The sequence below is a fragment of the Delphinus delphis genome, chromosome 13, assembly GCF_949987515.2.
Source record: "Delphinus delphis chromosome 13, mDelDel1.2, whole genome shotgun sequence".
Classification (NCBI taxonomy): domain Eukaryota; kingdom Metazoa; phylum Chordata; class Mammalia; order Artiodactyla; family Delphinidae; genus Delphinus; species Delphinus delphis.
The window spans coordinates 9,845,519-9,860,575 of record NC_082695.1 but is presented as its reverse complement, the minus strand read 5'-3'; the positions used below and the strand labels follow the sequence as shown (position 1 = coordinate 9,860,575).

Here is a 15,057-nt window from a genome sequence, read left to right as displayed (position 1 = left end):
GGGAAGTCGTCAAGGCCATCAAAGGCAATGAGAACGGTAAACATTTGGCTAAGATGTCACCCTGGGTAAGACAGGGCCATCTGTGAGGATGGACTGGAAGGAGAGTGGACCTAGGTGAGCGTGGGAGGTTAGCCAGTGGCAGGGGCTCTTCTACGATACATGTTGGTAGTAAAGACCTGATTGTGTGACCTGCTACAAATGACTACAACAGGAAATACGGTGCTATTCAAATCTATTAAGAAGTCTGTTGTCTTTAAAAAATAAATAAATAAAAATAAAACAGGAAAACAAAAACCCAACCAACCCTAGGATCTTAAAGTAGCTATTAGGATTCTAACCACATCGTAGTTAGCCCCCGGTTGGTTTCCTGTGATGAACGGGTACAGGCTAGAGCTAGGTACAAAAGTTTATGAATGCTTTGAAAGAGTAACAAAGTGCAAAGAGGGTAGACTGCAGGAGGGTGCCGGCAGCTCCCAGGAGCCCCACGCCCCTCCTGGCTGCAGGGTGTCCGTGCTGAGGCGGGTCTGGGTCCAGCTGCGCCGTGGGCACTGGGGTCCCCCCTTCAGCAGCGTTCCATAGTGCGGTTGGTGTTTTCCTGCAGTTCAAGAGGAGTTGGGTTTTCTGGCTGAGATTTATACTGAAGACTGGTCCCAGACCTAGGAGGAGGAGGGGGTTTTGCCATCAGAGGTCAGAAATCGCTGTGCTCACTTTGAAAACAGGAAGCCTAGACTGGGGTGTGCAGGAGCACGAGGCCTCGCCTTCCTGCCGTGAGCCGAGCTTGCGGAACTCACCGCGGAGTCCCCAACACTACGTAAGTACTTCTGTTATGCACCCCATTTTATCCATAAATCAGAGGAGATAAGGAAAAGCATTTAAACGGCTTTTTCCCCCCTCCTTGTAGCGGCAGGGGTGCCAACAGTGAACTGTGGATGGCAGCAGGACTACTGTTACGCACCCCATTTTATCCATAAATCAGAGGAGATAAGGAAAAGCATTTAAACGGCTTTTCCCCCCTCCCTGTAGCGGCAGGGGTGCCAACAGTGAGCTGCGGATGGCAGCAGGAGAGTGCAATCCAGAAAACTGGCCCCTGGAACTGGCTGGCCTGCTGAGGAGACACCATGCTCTGGAGCCTCCCCGTGCACTTGGGGGGCCCCTAGTCTTCGGCACATCCCTCCATCTTCTCAGTTGCTAACCTAAAAATTACAAGGTAATAAATACATGCACGTGATTTAAAAATTTTGAAAGGTTTGGAGTTCTTCTAGAAGGCAACCACTGTTACCAGTTCGGTGTAGCCTTCCAGAGAAACTGTTGATGTATATGTGTTTGTTTGAAAGAGTAAGGCATCAAACCTTTTGAATAGCATGTTATCATATCACCTGTGTTTAAGAAGGGTGACTACACATCTGTATTTGTTTGTATGCAGAGAGGCTCTCTAGAAACTGCGCGCTGGCTGCCTCCGGAAAGGGAACGCCATAGCCCTGGCAGCTGTTACGGTTTGAGGCGCACACATTATCCATCTGTGCAGCAGGAAGCCCCTTCTTAAGACGTTCTCTTCCTAAGCTTAAGTCCCGCAGACTCCGAAGTACAGTAGCGGCGCCCCTTCCCTACAACAGTGGCCCCTCGGGGATGAGGAGGGCACCTCACTCACCTTGTTGACCTGGGACAGCGGGGTCCTCACGGCTCCCACGGGCAGCCGGCCCCTGCTGCCGTCCTCAAACAGCCTCCCAGGGGAGCGCTCCCTGCGCGTGCTGAGCATCCGGCCGGGGGACTTCTCCCGCTCCAGGGGGCGGCCCGGAGACTTGTCCCTGCGCAGCTCCGTCCGCCCCTCGCGGTAGCGGTGGGGCGTGCCGGGCTCTCGCGGGTGGCTGGGGCCTTCAGGGGGCGCCGGGCTGGAGGCCACGCGCTTAGTGATGTGCTCGTTGTACGTCGGCGGGCCTCGCTTGTTGGGGCTGCGATAATGGGAGAGGAAGGTGGGGAGCTGAGCCGTCACAACCCAACGGGGCAGCTTCCTCCTCCTCTGAGCCACCCTGTGCCCCCATCTCACCACGCGTTATTAGAAGAAGACCCCACCGGGAATTCTTCGAGACGCTTATATCGACAGTGAGGCCAGGGAAAGAAGGCAGCGGTGACAGCAGAGGGGAATCAGGCTGCCCGGTCTCGACACAGGCTTTCTGCTGAGCGCCCACAGCGTGTCGGGCCCTGTGCTAAGCTCTTCAGGTACCTTAACTCGCCAGATCACCCTAACAGCAGCTCTGCAAGCTAGGAACGGCCGTGACCCCCGTCGTACAGACAAGCAGCTGGAGACACAGAGAGGCTGCGATCCCAGTGCAGGTCAGTGCGACGTCGTACTCCCCATGTTCTAACCCCGCTGACCCTAGTATTTTCCAGAGCCTAGAGGGCGCAGAAGGAAGTCTTCCGTGAGGGGTTAAGCCTGTACTCATCGCTGTCAAGCTGCCAAAGCTGCCCCACTCCTGGGCCTTTGTTGGGTCACCTCTCCTTCCAAGTGGCTTTCCAGGAGTCTTTGGGGCATCCGACACCAGAGGTGTAGGGATCGGGCCTGATATAATTAGGAGACTGAGGAGGGCAGATGAAAACAGTAGAGCTGGCTCAGAAAATGTCTGAACAATTTGTATGACCACTCTAACCCTCCACCCTGGGTATGTCAGATGAAGATCTGACCAGACACGGCCCTAACCACCTCTCTGAAGCAGCAAGATCCAGAAACACAGGCAGACAGGACTGACAGCCTTCGGCGTCGGTTCCTTCCCACCCCTGACGAGCAGCCAAGGTACTCAGGCCCTTGTTATCTGAGCATAATTAGTGCGGGGAAAAGGCAGACTATTATTTCACAGAGAAGGTTGCTTGAAGACATCTGATTGATTGGGGCTTTATCTTGGAAAAGTAGAAGTAGAAATCAGGGAAATATATTTTAACCTAGATATTTTTAAATCTAAATTACAACTGGTTACATGCTAAGAATGAACCAAGGATGAATCCCACACTGATTTATTCTGCTCTAATTTTCTCAACAAAATTCTGTGCTAACATGCTGGGTGACATCCTTCACCAGCAGTGTTGTAATTTTTGCAGCAAAATCGTAAAGTCGTTTGTTAAATATTAGTGCCACTGGTTTTCCCAGAGGCCTCTCTTAATCCTTGATATTTAAATCCTTCGCCTTTGGAAGGGACCAAACTTGTTTTTTTAATTATTGGTCTAACTGTAAGGAATCTTTTGTCAATGCCCATAATGGAAAGCAACTGAGCAGCGAAGACACTGCCCCAGTGGGGGAGGGGAGACTCTAGAGCAAGTTTGAGGGCCAAATCCAGACAGACGCCTGCTTTTATTTAAGTTTTACTGGAGCATGGCCAGCAAATTTGAAAATATTTACTATCTGGACCTTTACAGGAAAAGTGTGCCAGTTCCTTCTCTACGGTAAAATAGATTGGTGGACAGAGCAGAATAACTGTCTTAAATGGTCAGTCCATTATAAATAATTTCATTCTCTTGTTTCCCTATGCAGCTCAAAATGTGGAAATTCCAACAACCCACGCTCAGAAAGCCAGAACTTTCTTGTGTGTGCAGCAGTAAAATTTGAGATAAACCTTGATTTCAAGATGTCGAAATCTGAGCTATCTATCTTCATCTCTTGTCCTGTGGCTTTGTGATATAGAAGACAATAAAAGAAATTTCCAGTAAGAGTATCTGATTTGTAATGGAAGAGAAATTATAAAGCATGTCAGGGGCCCATCGTAAAGCAAGCTCACCGCCCAGAGGAAGAAAAGTGGCTCAAGGAAGGCCATTCGAGAAGTCAGCCTAGGTTGATGGGCTAAAGGAAAACACTCGTCATTCTGGGCGGAGCAGGCCATTTTCCATCTCCAAATCCCTTAATAACCAATGCTCTACCTGCAAAGAGTTACATTTCCTGCTCTGCTAAACAGACCTGGGGGCAGTGCAGCCTGCAGTGAATCACATTCTCCCAAGCTGGCCTTCTCCATTCTGGACCTGCCCAAAGCAGACAGCAGCAAAAAGACGGTTTTATAAGCCGAGAGGCAACTAAAGGAAACTGCTGGTTCTCCAGACATGCCCGGCAGCAGCAGGAACAGCAGCAGCATTATTTCTGCCCCTTGTTCACAGGAACTAGAACCATTTTCCACGACAGAGGAAGTTAACGCCTTACAGAGACACCATATCATCTCAAAAGGAAGGTGCCTGGCCATCTAACTAACTAGTGAGGCAGTGGAGAAAAGAAGAAAAAGCTAATTACAGTACTTGGGTTGGCTCTTGGCATGACTGACTTGGAAACTAAATAAAATCTAGACATTGTCAGGAGAGGACTACAGCCCTTTGAGCAGCCTCTCCTGAGGCACGATCAAGCCACAGAGTGAGAAGCAGCTGCTTATTCAGCGCTTCTGGTTTTCCAGCAAGTTCCTGGGACTAAAATCACACTGACCAAACATTTCTGACCAACACTTACATTTCAACAAAAGAAACAGACACTAGTCGTCAGGACATAGTCTCAGAACATTAAATTGACGACTCTCTTTTCTAAGATCTAAGCAGCATTTCACAACATTAAAGGTGGTTCCTCCACCAAACTGAGTCCCTTGAGAATAAAAACCACCTTGTCTTCAGCTGTGTAGCCCCAGACATTGTGTGTGGCACATGGTAGGGGGTCCCCCTAACTCTCTATAATAGGGTAGACATGTGGGGTTTGTAAACCAGTCCACAAAATTAAAACCCTAGGTCAATTAAATATTCCCCTGGGTTAAATAAGCTCATCTCCTTTGTGGACCAGGATCTTAAAATTACACATCTCAAACCTACACATCGAACCGAATCTGGCTCCGAGCCCTGGGTGTCAAGACAAAGCCAGTTCCACTTCCACACACTGCTGGTGGGATAACTAAAGGGTACAGCCCCTAAGGAGGAAAACTCACCATCTATCAAAACTACCAACGCCCATCAATTTCTTTTCTAGGAATTCATCCTCCAGGTAGATTCCTAAGCATGCAAAATGAATGTACAAAGTCATTTACTACAGCAACAGACTGGAAACAACCCAAACATCCAGTGATAAAGGAGCAGTTAAATAAGGTACAGGCAGGTGAACGAATGCTACGCAGGTGTAAAAAAAGAAAAAAGAATGAAGAAATACTTCGGATACTGAGGTGGAGCAATCTCTAAGACACAGAAGAGTGTGCACAGTATGCTCTCGCCTGTATTGAGAAGAAGGGGAAGAGCACTTCCAGAATGGCCGAGCAAGGACTCCCAAAAACCTGTTTCTCCATAGAAACAACAAGAACACTGGCAGAATTGTCAAAATCAACTTTTTGGAACTCTGGAAATTAACCAAAGTCTTGCAACAATTCAGAGAGTGTTTATGCAAGAAAATGTGCAATATTCACCACCCCTGTCTCCCCAGATCCGCAGTAGTTTTGAAAGCAACAGCCTTGTAACCAGCTGTGAAAACCAGCACCCTGGTAACCACTGGAGGGAGTACATTAGGACTGGAGCTTCCCAAAAGCCCCAGCCTTGGAAAACTGTCACTATCTGACCTATCTGGCTCCTCCCTGGAAAAAGACCATCCTCAGGGCTTGTTTTTAATTGAGCTGATTCAGGTCTTCCTCTCTAGAAATGCCCTATCTCTAGACGTTTACCAAAAAAAAAAAAAAAAAAAAAAAAACAATGGCTACTGTTTAACATGGCAAATGCCTGAGGCAGTAAGACCAGTTGGGAAAAACGAGAGGCCAGCTACACACTCAAAAGGAAGTCCTGCATGTTCCTGGGGATCTGTAAGGCCAGACACACACAGGTAAGCCTGTCACATACCCAGGAAGAACCTTCCAAGGCCTCGTCTGTCAGCCACAGCTGACTGAGTACTGCAGGTGTGCCCCAGCACAAATACACACAGTCGCTCAGCAAAGGGTGGGTTCAGTGATTTAAGGAAATCTCTTTCCAGTCATTCAGCTGACCACCCCTAACCAAGCAAAACTTCAACGGCTGCACATAACAAAGGACACCGACTACAGATTTAGTACCAGAGACACTAAACCAATAGCGACAACAACACACCCAGGGAGGGGAAGGGGGAGCCGATTTGCCACGTTGTATAATTTGAAATGTTCAGTTTTCAACAAGAAAAAACTTACAAGACATTCCAAGCAAGAGTAAATAAATAAAGTATATAGCCCATACTCAAGGCCTCATTTCTTCTTTTACCAAGGGGGGCAGTAAAAATTTTCCTGATGCTTATAAAGGACTCATTTCAGTGCCGCAGATCCCAAAGAAATGAGTGGCTTGAGCTTTGAAGATTGGGAAACTTTCAGCCAGTTTGGCAAGATACCCTTCTGCTTTGCAGGAAAGCACTTTTCCCCCTGTGATGAGGAAGATAAGGGCGTTACCTGCGGGAGGTGGACGGGCCCCGGTGCTGGTCAGTGCCGGTCTCCTTCACGAGGTTTCCTTTGCAGCAGATGACCCTTAATTTATCCTGATACGAGGACGCCAGGTAAATCGCTCCCGAGGAAATTGCAGGGCCCAGGTAGCGTGGGTTCGGGATTTCCAAGTACGCTCGGGCAGGGGTCCTGTGGAGTTCCAGGAGAGTCTGCATGGCCCGCCACCTCCACTGCTAGGCGGGATGAGAGGGAGCACGGCCCCACCCACACCCACACCCAACCGCGAGCTTTTCAAAGCCTGGGGGGCAGTGCTTACCCTAGAGAGGAGCGGGCCTGGATCTCAATTACTTCGAGTGAGTTGAAGTGGGTCACAAACAGATAAGGTTCTCTGTAGGCTGCGTGGCCACCACCGAGCAAGAGCGTGGGGCAAGGGAGGGTTAAGAGACAGAAAATCAAAACCTGGCTGCCATGCCATCCCTGAAGCAATTTACCCTACACGTGCACCCACATGCCTGCATAATGAGACATGTTCAAGTGTACCCCCTGCCACGCTGTTAGAGTGGAAGATGGGAACCGACTTAAGGCTACACAGTCGGGATCAGTTACGTAAATCATGGCGCATCCCTGGAATTCCGCACAGGCGTAAAAATGCGTAAGGCAGCTCTCTATGCACTGATGGGGAAAAAAACCCAAGGTGTAGTTTTACTTAGTTTGTAAAGTAGGGTTCAGAATACTGTGTAAAGTGTGCTACCACACTGACTTTTTAAAAAGGGAGGGGGATGAGAATATATTTTTTAATGTGCCCGTTATTTGCATAAAGCACTGGAAGGATAAGAAGCTCAAAAAAATGTTTTCCATTCGGGGAGTGGGGAGGGAGGATTTGGGAGACAAGTGATACGGGTGAGACTTCATTGTAGACCTTTTTAAACTGTTTAATTGAATACATTTTTCTAAAAAATTTAATTAAAAAAGACTAGGTTCATAGATTAAATATTTCTGGTCTTAGTACTATATTTCTATATCACAGTGTCACTCAAACTCTAGGATATAATGAGAGCTGTTTTTGGTCTTAAAGGGAAAAAGAAGATTATCACTATTACTCCTTGCGGTGAACTGTTACTTCGGCATCAGTCGTGCCTCCTAGTACTCAGGCCCTTGTGGCCTCTCCTTGCCTGGCATCGGGCTGAACCAGCAGAATGTGGTGGAAGTGAGAAGCCCTGCCAGCCCCCACTTTTGCACTCTTAGGAGAAGCCCATGTGGAGAGAAATGAGGCCTCCAGCCACCGGCCCCTGCTAAGCTCCCACCTGACGGCCAGCTCCAATTGCCAGCCACTTGGTGAAGCCATTTCCGACTTTCTAGGTGTCCCGGTGCCCCTGCTGACACCGTAAGAAGCAAAACTGTCCAGTCAGGCCACAGAGGCTCAGGCAATGATAAGTAGTTGTTTTAAGTCACTAGGTTTTGGAACTTGTCATGAAGCAACAGATAAACGAAATAGCCTTGAAGGGTATTTCAGAACATTCACACAGTCACATATGTACGTTGTGTGTGTGTGTGTGTGTTCACCCTTTGACCCAGTAGCTCCACTTTTAGAATTTCTGAGCTGGGGATATTTAACAAGTGTGCAAATTTTAGGGTAAGTTTTTCATCACAGCATTGTTCACACTTACAAAAAGAATGGGCCTAATTAGAATTGGCTAAATTGACAGGTGTTCAGCGGTGCTATGGGATGCTGTGCAGTCTTTGACATGATTTAAATGAACTCACAGGGAATGGTCTCCCTCTCTGGCATGAGAGGCCGGTGGGTTTGCCTTCCGTGGTTCGGCGTCAGGCCTCGGGGCCTCTGCCCTAGATGCTTAACGCGGGTGATGCTTCACGTGGTGCCTGGCGCCTAAGGGGGCCCCAAGCACAGTGCTTAAGCCTAAAGGAATTCCACCTGAGGTTTTTTTCCCAGGACACCAACTACTGGCAGAAAAGAGCCCCACACCTCGCCTCACCTACCGAAGGCCAAAGGTAAGCGACTCCACTTGAGATCATCTGTGCGGCTGCGTCTTCCGTAAGAATCCACGAACACCCCAAACTCTGCAAGGAGGTAGAGCCCGGGGCATGAGCACGGCCGGAGGCAGGGGTATCAATGACACACACTTTGATGGAAGAGTAAGGAATCCAGCCCAGCGGGCTTGGATTGTGAAAAACCTCAGGAGCTCTGCTGAGCCACGTCTCTCGGGGATTTATTAAAGAAAGAGGGTTCGAGTGAAAGGGGGGAGATAGGAAAAGAAGGGGGAGACGGAAGGAGGAAGAGTCAGGGAGTGAGGAAGGGGGAGAAACAGGCCCAGAGATCTGAGGGGGGAAAAGAAGGAAAGGGAGAGAGGGGAGGGAGAGAAGGGAGTGAGGGGCAGAGAAGGACAGAGCAGGCCGCTCTTGGAGAGACCGACAGCGGCGGACCTGGCTGGAGCCTGGGGGTGGGGTGGGGGCACCCCGGGGGCCCTGGCGGTGCAGGACCACGTACTCCCCAGGACCGCGTACTCCCCGCAGCAGGACCGGCCCCGCCCCAGGCACACTGGCCACGCCCGGCCCCGAGGACCCTGCCCCGGGGCTGTGGTGCCGTGAGCGCCCCCATCAGCAGCAGGCAGCTGCCGCACTCACCATGGAAGCAGAGCAGGAACTCCTCCCGCTGCCCCGCGCCGTTCACCTGCATGATGGACACGGGGAAACTGTGGGAAGAGGAGGCAAACACGGCAGGCGCCAAGGAATGGTCGTTCTTATCCAGGAATTCTGTAAAGGCAGGCAAGAGGCGGAGCCTCAGGACCCAGAAGGAGCCTGAGGTGGCAGCGGAGCGTGGGCAGGGGGCGCGCCCGGGCCCTACCCTCCAGCGTGTACTGCTTCATGTCAATCTCGTAGAATTTATTGGTTCCGATGAGGATACTGTAGTTGGTGAAGTGGACACAGCTGCAGGGCTCCGAGGTCTCGATCTCCTGAGACGGGGCAGAAAGGAGGATGTGAGCGTAGACTTGGGGTGGCCCCTGCTCTCCTCGGGCATCTAACCAAGCCGTGCAGGCGTTGCCGCACAACTTCTTCCTTCTGTCTTCACACCAAGCACATTCAGTCTCTTCACGTCCCTCACAAGGACCCCCCCCCCATCCTTTTGCTACCTCTGGGTTCTATGCAACCTGAGACTAAGAAGGTCAAGTTGCACCCCAAAAAAGGGTCAGAAACGCCATTTCAATGAAAAGGTAGCATTCAAAAAGAGAGCTTTAAAACTACGACATTCTGATCAGAAGAAAAAGCCTGGAGGAATACACAAACAGTGGTGGTTAGAGGGAGTGGTTTTAGTTTCCTTTTCCAAGCTTCTAGGTTTCTATTCTGAACCTATATTACCTATATCATTGTTATCATTACTGAGTTATCTCATCTATCTGAATTATCTGCTTCCTAATTACTTACACTTGTTTTCAGGTCAATCCTAATGGCTTCAAAAACCTAGGCATGCTTATTCCAAATGATGGCCAGGAATTATAAAGAAGAAGTGATTTCTGGGAATTTTCCTGAAGTTAACAGTTCAAGCTCTAATCAGCATTATCATCACCACTAAATATTTATTGATCACCTACTAAGTATGAGGAAACTAGTATAACACAGTGAAACGTTAGGGAAAGTCAAACTTCAGTTTGGGTCTCAACTTTGTAACCTAGGATCTTGGCCAGCCTCAGTCATCTTACCTGAAAATTAGGGATGATCACCCCTGTTTCTCACAACTGTTGTGAAAAGTGTGTGAAACAGCCAGCTCAGTCTCTGGTAGTAGTAGGTGCTCAATAAAAATGCAAACTAAACAAGAGCCCACCCCAGATGAAACAGTTTCTCTAACAGGTAACAACCCTTATATATTCATCCCTCCTTTTACTTTTGAGACTAATCACGAAAGCACCTGAAATACATCAGGCTTAGGATGGGTGGAACATGCCTAGTCTAGGGACAAGAGACAGCCTTCTCCAGAAGCGAGGCAAGTGCAGTGATCTCACGGATAGCTGTCCACACCGCAGGCAACATCACAACCCACTGTGCTCCGAGGAGAGCCAGCTCCCGCACTGGGTATCAAAACACAGCCAGCACTGGTTTTTTTGAAGGTCATTAATAGAAACTTTTACAATCTGAGAAGGATTCTGGTAGGTGCCACCAGGGCTTCTAGCTCCTCAGAGAGATCTTCCTTTCTTCTACTGGTTCAAAAGAGGTGTCTCCTCCATCAGCCACCTTCCTTTCTCCCTTCACAAAAGGCTGAATTCACTGGGCTGGCCAGAGAGGCAGCTCACACATGCAGGGGAGGAGAGCGAGAGGGAAAAGTGTAAGGATGGGCCGCTCTGGAGCTTTCTCCAGGGAGCAAGACACCCTCCCGCTCTCTCTAAGCCACCCAGGCCGAAGGGCCCAGGCACACACTACGCCCCGAGACAGCACCTTCCCCACCTGCTCGCTGGGAGAGCAGGCCCGGCCAGGCCCGGGACTTACTTTCCGAATGCAGTACTTGCTGAGGTTTTCGTTGTAGCGGAGAATGACAACTTTGTTGGGCATGGCCGCACAGATGCAGAGCCCGCTCTCAATCTGAAAAGCAGTTGATGGGGGAGGGGGGACGGAGAAAGAAGGAAAAAGCGCGTCACCAGTGTGTACACTGGCTCCGTGGCAAAACTAGGAAAGGAACACCAGTTGAGAGCAGGGTCTCTCAAGCCGGCACTATGGACACTTAGGACCAGGTCATTCTCTGTGGTGAGGGGCCATTCTGGGCACTGTAGGATGTTTAGGAGAAACCCCAGGCCCTGCCCACTAGATGCCAACAGTGCAACCACCAGTTGTGTCGCAAAGCAACAGAAACTTAACCCAGTTTGAGGACACACAATTTTCAAGGCCAAACCACTCAGCCCACAATTTCAAGAGCCCTTGCCGGCTGAGGCCCGCAGGGGCGCTTACCTTGCCGGCAGCAAACAAATGGCAGCCCTTGACGGCTTCGAAGATGTTGGGTGAGATGTCCGGCTGGGCGGGAAGGTGAGACTGTGCGAGGGACTGTTTCACTTTCTTCACGTCCACGAGACACAGGGCCCGCTCTTCTCCTGAGGGGACGGGACAGCAGAGCCACAGTGGCGGTTCTCGTCCTCCCCCGAATAAAAGCCACACGAGGCCATGCGGAGGCACTGCTTTCCACAAATTCCCATAAACACAGTTTAGGTCCAACTTTTAGATCTAAAAGGAAAATATCTGGCCTCTTGGTCAAGACTTTGGAAGGAAAACAAAAAATTCTGCAGACACAAAATTGGAGAACGTGAACTGAATATTCAAACGTGCTCCCCACCAAAGTCAAGGAATGGGTAGGGGACAACAAAACAGTAAACGCGGACTAATCCAGTATGTGTCACGGTGTCACGAGGGACCACAGAAAGGCTGAGGATGGTTCCACGTTCAAGGAGACGAGGGAGACCTGTGTGAGTGCAGTGCATGGTCCTGGGCTGGATCACAAGCCGGGAAAAAAATAAAGGACATTACTGGAGCCACAGGTAAAAGCCAGCCATGGGCAGTACATGAGAAAATGGGAGAAGCAACGATTAAATTCCCCGAATTAAAAAGTGAAACTATTCTGTAGGATGCTGTAATGGCGGATACATTGTTACCCATTTGTCCAAACCCGCAGAATGTATAAGAGTGAGCCTGAATGTAAACTGTGGACCTGGGGTGATAATGACAAGTCCATGTAGGTGCACTCCGGTGGGGGACGCTGATGGAGGAGGCGGCCTGCGCGTGCGCATGCGGGGCAGAGATATAGGGGAATTCTCCCTACCTTCTGCTCAGTTTTGCTGTGAACCTAAAACTGCTCCCAAGAATAATGTCAAGAAGGAAGGGAGGAAAGAAAGGAAAGGAAGGAAAGCAAGAAAAAAGAAACCAGGGGCTTCCCTGGTGGCTCAGTGGTTGAGAGTCCGCCTGCCGGTGCAGGGGACACAGCTTCGTGCCCCGGTCCGGGAGGATCCCACATGCCGCGGAGCGGCTGGGCCCGTGAGCCATGGCCGCTGAGCCTGCGCGTCCGGAGCCTGTGTTCCGCAACGGGAGAGGCCATCAACAGTGAGAGGCCCGCGTACCGCAAAAAAAAAACAAAACAAAAAAATAAGGCCTTGAGAGCAGGGACTTGGGCTGTACCATACCGCAAAAAAAAAAAAAAAAAAAGAAACCAACAAAACAAGCCAGCAGCAGAAAAGAGCTGAGAGACCAAAGAAAGCCAGTTCCTGACCATATTACGTCAGGATCCGGCCCCTGGATCCAGCCGGCCAGGCCTGAATGAGACCTGACTGTGGATGTTTTGAACATGGAGCAAATGCATTATTGTTTTCCCCTTAAAAAAAAAAAATACACACACACACACACAAACACACACACACACCACAGACATATATATAGTACCACCGATAAAGAGAGGGAAAAAGAACCTTCCTGGCATGGGTATGTGAGAGAATGCCCCTTGTTCTTAGGTGACTGGCTGAAGGATCCAGTCACAGCTGCCACTGACTCTCAGGTGGTTCAAAATAAGTGAGAGAGAGAGAGAGAGAGAGAGAGAGAGAGGGAGTGTGTGTGTGTGTGTGTGTGTGTGTGTGTGTGTGTGTGTGTGTGAGAGAGAGAGAGAGAGAGAGGGAGAGAGAAGGGCGGGGGAAATGTGGCAAACTGCTAATGAGTCGTGCACGCAGATGAAGGGTGTGTGAGAGCAGGGAGAAATGGGAGGCGGGCAGCAGGGCGGGCAGGCGCTCAGAGAGGGGCCGCGTGCGAGCAGAGCGCCGGGGGTGCAGGCACCTACAGGACGCAGAGGGAAGAGCCGCTTCCGCTCCAGCCTGCCCCCAGGAGGGCCTGTCTCCGCGTTCGACAAGCATATGGCGAATCATCTCCCTTACAAGTGAAGGAAAAGCGCCGTGTCCTTGGCCTCCCACCTGCAATCATGAGGAGCTTCTCCAGGTCCTTGATGATGTAAATCTGGAAGACCGCTCCGATCCCTGGGACGTGGGTGAGGGAGTTCTTCAAGACATTCAGCGCATACAGCCCTTCCTCGGTGCCCACCAGCACCACCTGCCGGGGTGCAAGTCCCCAGGCAGAGCGTGAGGGGGGTCACGTCCCCATAACCAGCCCCGACACAGCCGACGGTGCCCAAAAAAACATGGTCACCTGGTCGCTGAAGGGCAGCGTGCAGTTCATGTCGAGCCGGTCATCGCCTTCCAGTTTCAGCAGGGAGTTTCCAAGCAATTTCTTTTCACACGAGAAAGAAAAAAAAGAGAGAGAAAAAAGAGGCCACGGTGAGCTGAACTGTTCATGACCGGACCGTCCAGACAGACAAAAGCAAGAACGGAGAAAAGTTTAATGCCAGGAAGAAGGGCAAGTTCCTCCCGAAGACGCTCAGAAGCACACGTCTACTCGTGGCTTGCCCCGTATTTTGATCTGACGTCAAAAGGCAGGACGTGAATGTTATCGGTATCTCTGGGGTGGCTGTTAATTAGTGCTGGAGTTGTAACTCAGTTCGGATGCAAAACTAAATGAGTGCAGGAGACACAGAGAGAGAGTCTGTGATACGAAACAAACCGAAGCTGAAGGATGTCCCTGCCAAGGCTTAATAAGCCACACGGACGCTCCTGCCCCTCCAGATGGTGGCACAAGGGCAAAGCCCAGTGTCAGCAGCAAACCAACCCACTTCTGAGTCTCTTTACCTGAACCCACGCGGGCAGAAGCTCGTAGGAGGTACAGTCAGGGCCCTATTGTACACACAGGGATGGGGCGTTCGGTAAAAGGCTCACACGTGGGACAAGGAGATGGGTCATTGAAACAGGTTCACCCCACGAGCAGGAGACTCGTGATTGAGGATTTTCCGATTGCTAACACTTAAAGTGTTTATTAGGAGCTAAGTGTTTGAAAAGAGCTGTTGGGTCTTTGGTGGAGCAAACACCAGTGAGTGATGAGCGCTGTTTGTATCCTGGAATGTTCCAGGAGGAGTGATGCCAATCAAGGCCCACCCACATCTCTAACGTCTTCAGGAGAAGTAGGATTTCAGACTTGCCTTCAGAAGAGCAAATCACATAAAAGCAATTGAGCAGGTTATGAAAAGCCTTCCTGAAGGAGACACGGCTGTCGGCAGCCTTTCGTGCCGCTTCACGGCCAGCGTGCTCGTAACGCAGGCCTTCAAACCACATAAACACTTCCGGGTAAACGAGAGAGAGGATTTCCTTGTAAGTACATTTGCCCTGTGCAGCCAGAACCGAGATGTAGTGCGCCCTGAGAGCTGGCTAAGGGGGTCGACTCCCCCATTCTAGAAGGCTCTGGGGTTTGGAGGGGGACCCACGATGCCAGCCAAGCCGCCTCGAAGCCTGGATCTCTGTCGGCACAGAATCCCGGTCGTGACAGTCTCAAGCCATCACCCCTCAGAGAGGCAGGCCAAGGGGAAACACGGCAGCCGACGGGACTCCCACCAAGTCTGCCCGCTTTACAGAGACAAGCTCCGGCGCCCGTGTGCATACTCACAGCATCGGCTTCTGCCTTTTCCCTAGACACTCTCCCACCTGCGACAACTGACTCTAAGGCGGTGACCCAGCGCTGCTTGTCGGGAAAGCTGGGAGCCAGCAAGTAGAGGGTTCTCCCGGGCCAGCAGGTGGTGTGCGGGTGA

General features: G+C 50.6%; 1 protein-coding gene across 1 annotated transcript in view; it reads right to left on the bottom strand.

The window, feature by feature from the left end:
- Positions 1 to 516: 516 nt before the first annotated feature.
- Positions 517 to 15,057, bottom strand: part of CIT (citron rho-interacting serine/threonine kinase) — a 168,159-nt gene continuing 153,618 nt past the window's right edge. Inside the window, exons 35-46 of the mRNA XM_060029296.1 lie at positions 14,916 to 15,055; positions 13,572 to 13,652; positions 13,340 to 13,475; positions 11,346 to 11,485; positions 10,890 to 10,982; positions 9,256 to 9,364; positions 9,036 to 9,164; positions 8,391 to 8,471; positions 6,709 to 6,787; positions 6,402 to 6,581; positions 1,649 to 1,949; positions 517 to 656 (exon numbers count right to left, since the gene is read on the bottom strand). Of these exons, the coding sequence (XP_059885279.1) occupies positions 633 to 656; positions 1,649 to 1,949; positions 6,402 to 6,581; positions 6,709 to 6,787; positions 8,391 to 8,471; positions 9,036 to 9,164; positions 9,256 to 9,364; positions 10,890 to 10,982; positions 11,346 to 11,485; positions 13,340 to 13,475; positions 13,572 to 13,652; positions 14,916 to 15,055 (1,493 nt within the window). The 3' untranslated portion in view covers positions 517 to 632. The remainder of the gene's footprint in view (positions 657 to 1,648; positions 1,950 to 6,401; positions 6,582 to 6,708; positions 6,788 to 8,390; positions 8,472 to 9,035; positions 9,165 to 9,255; positions 9,365 to 10,889; positions 10,983 to 11,345; positions 11,486 to 13,339; positions 13,476 to 13,571; positions 13,653 to 14,915; positions 15,056 to 15,057) is intronic.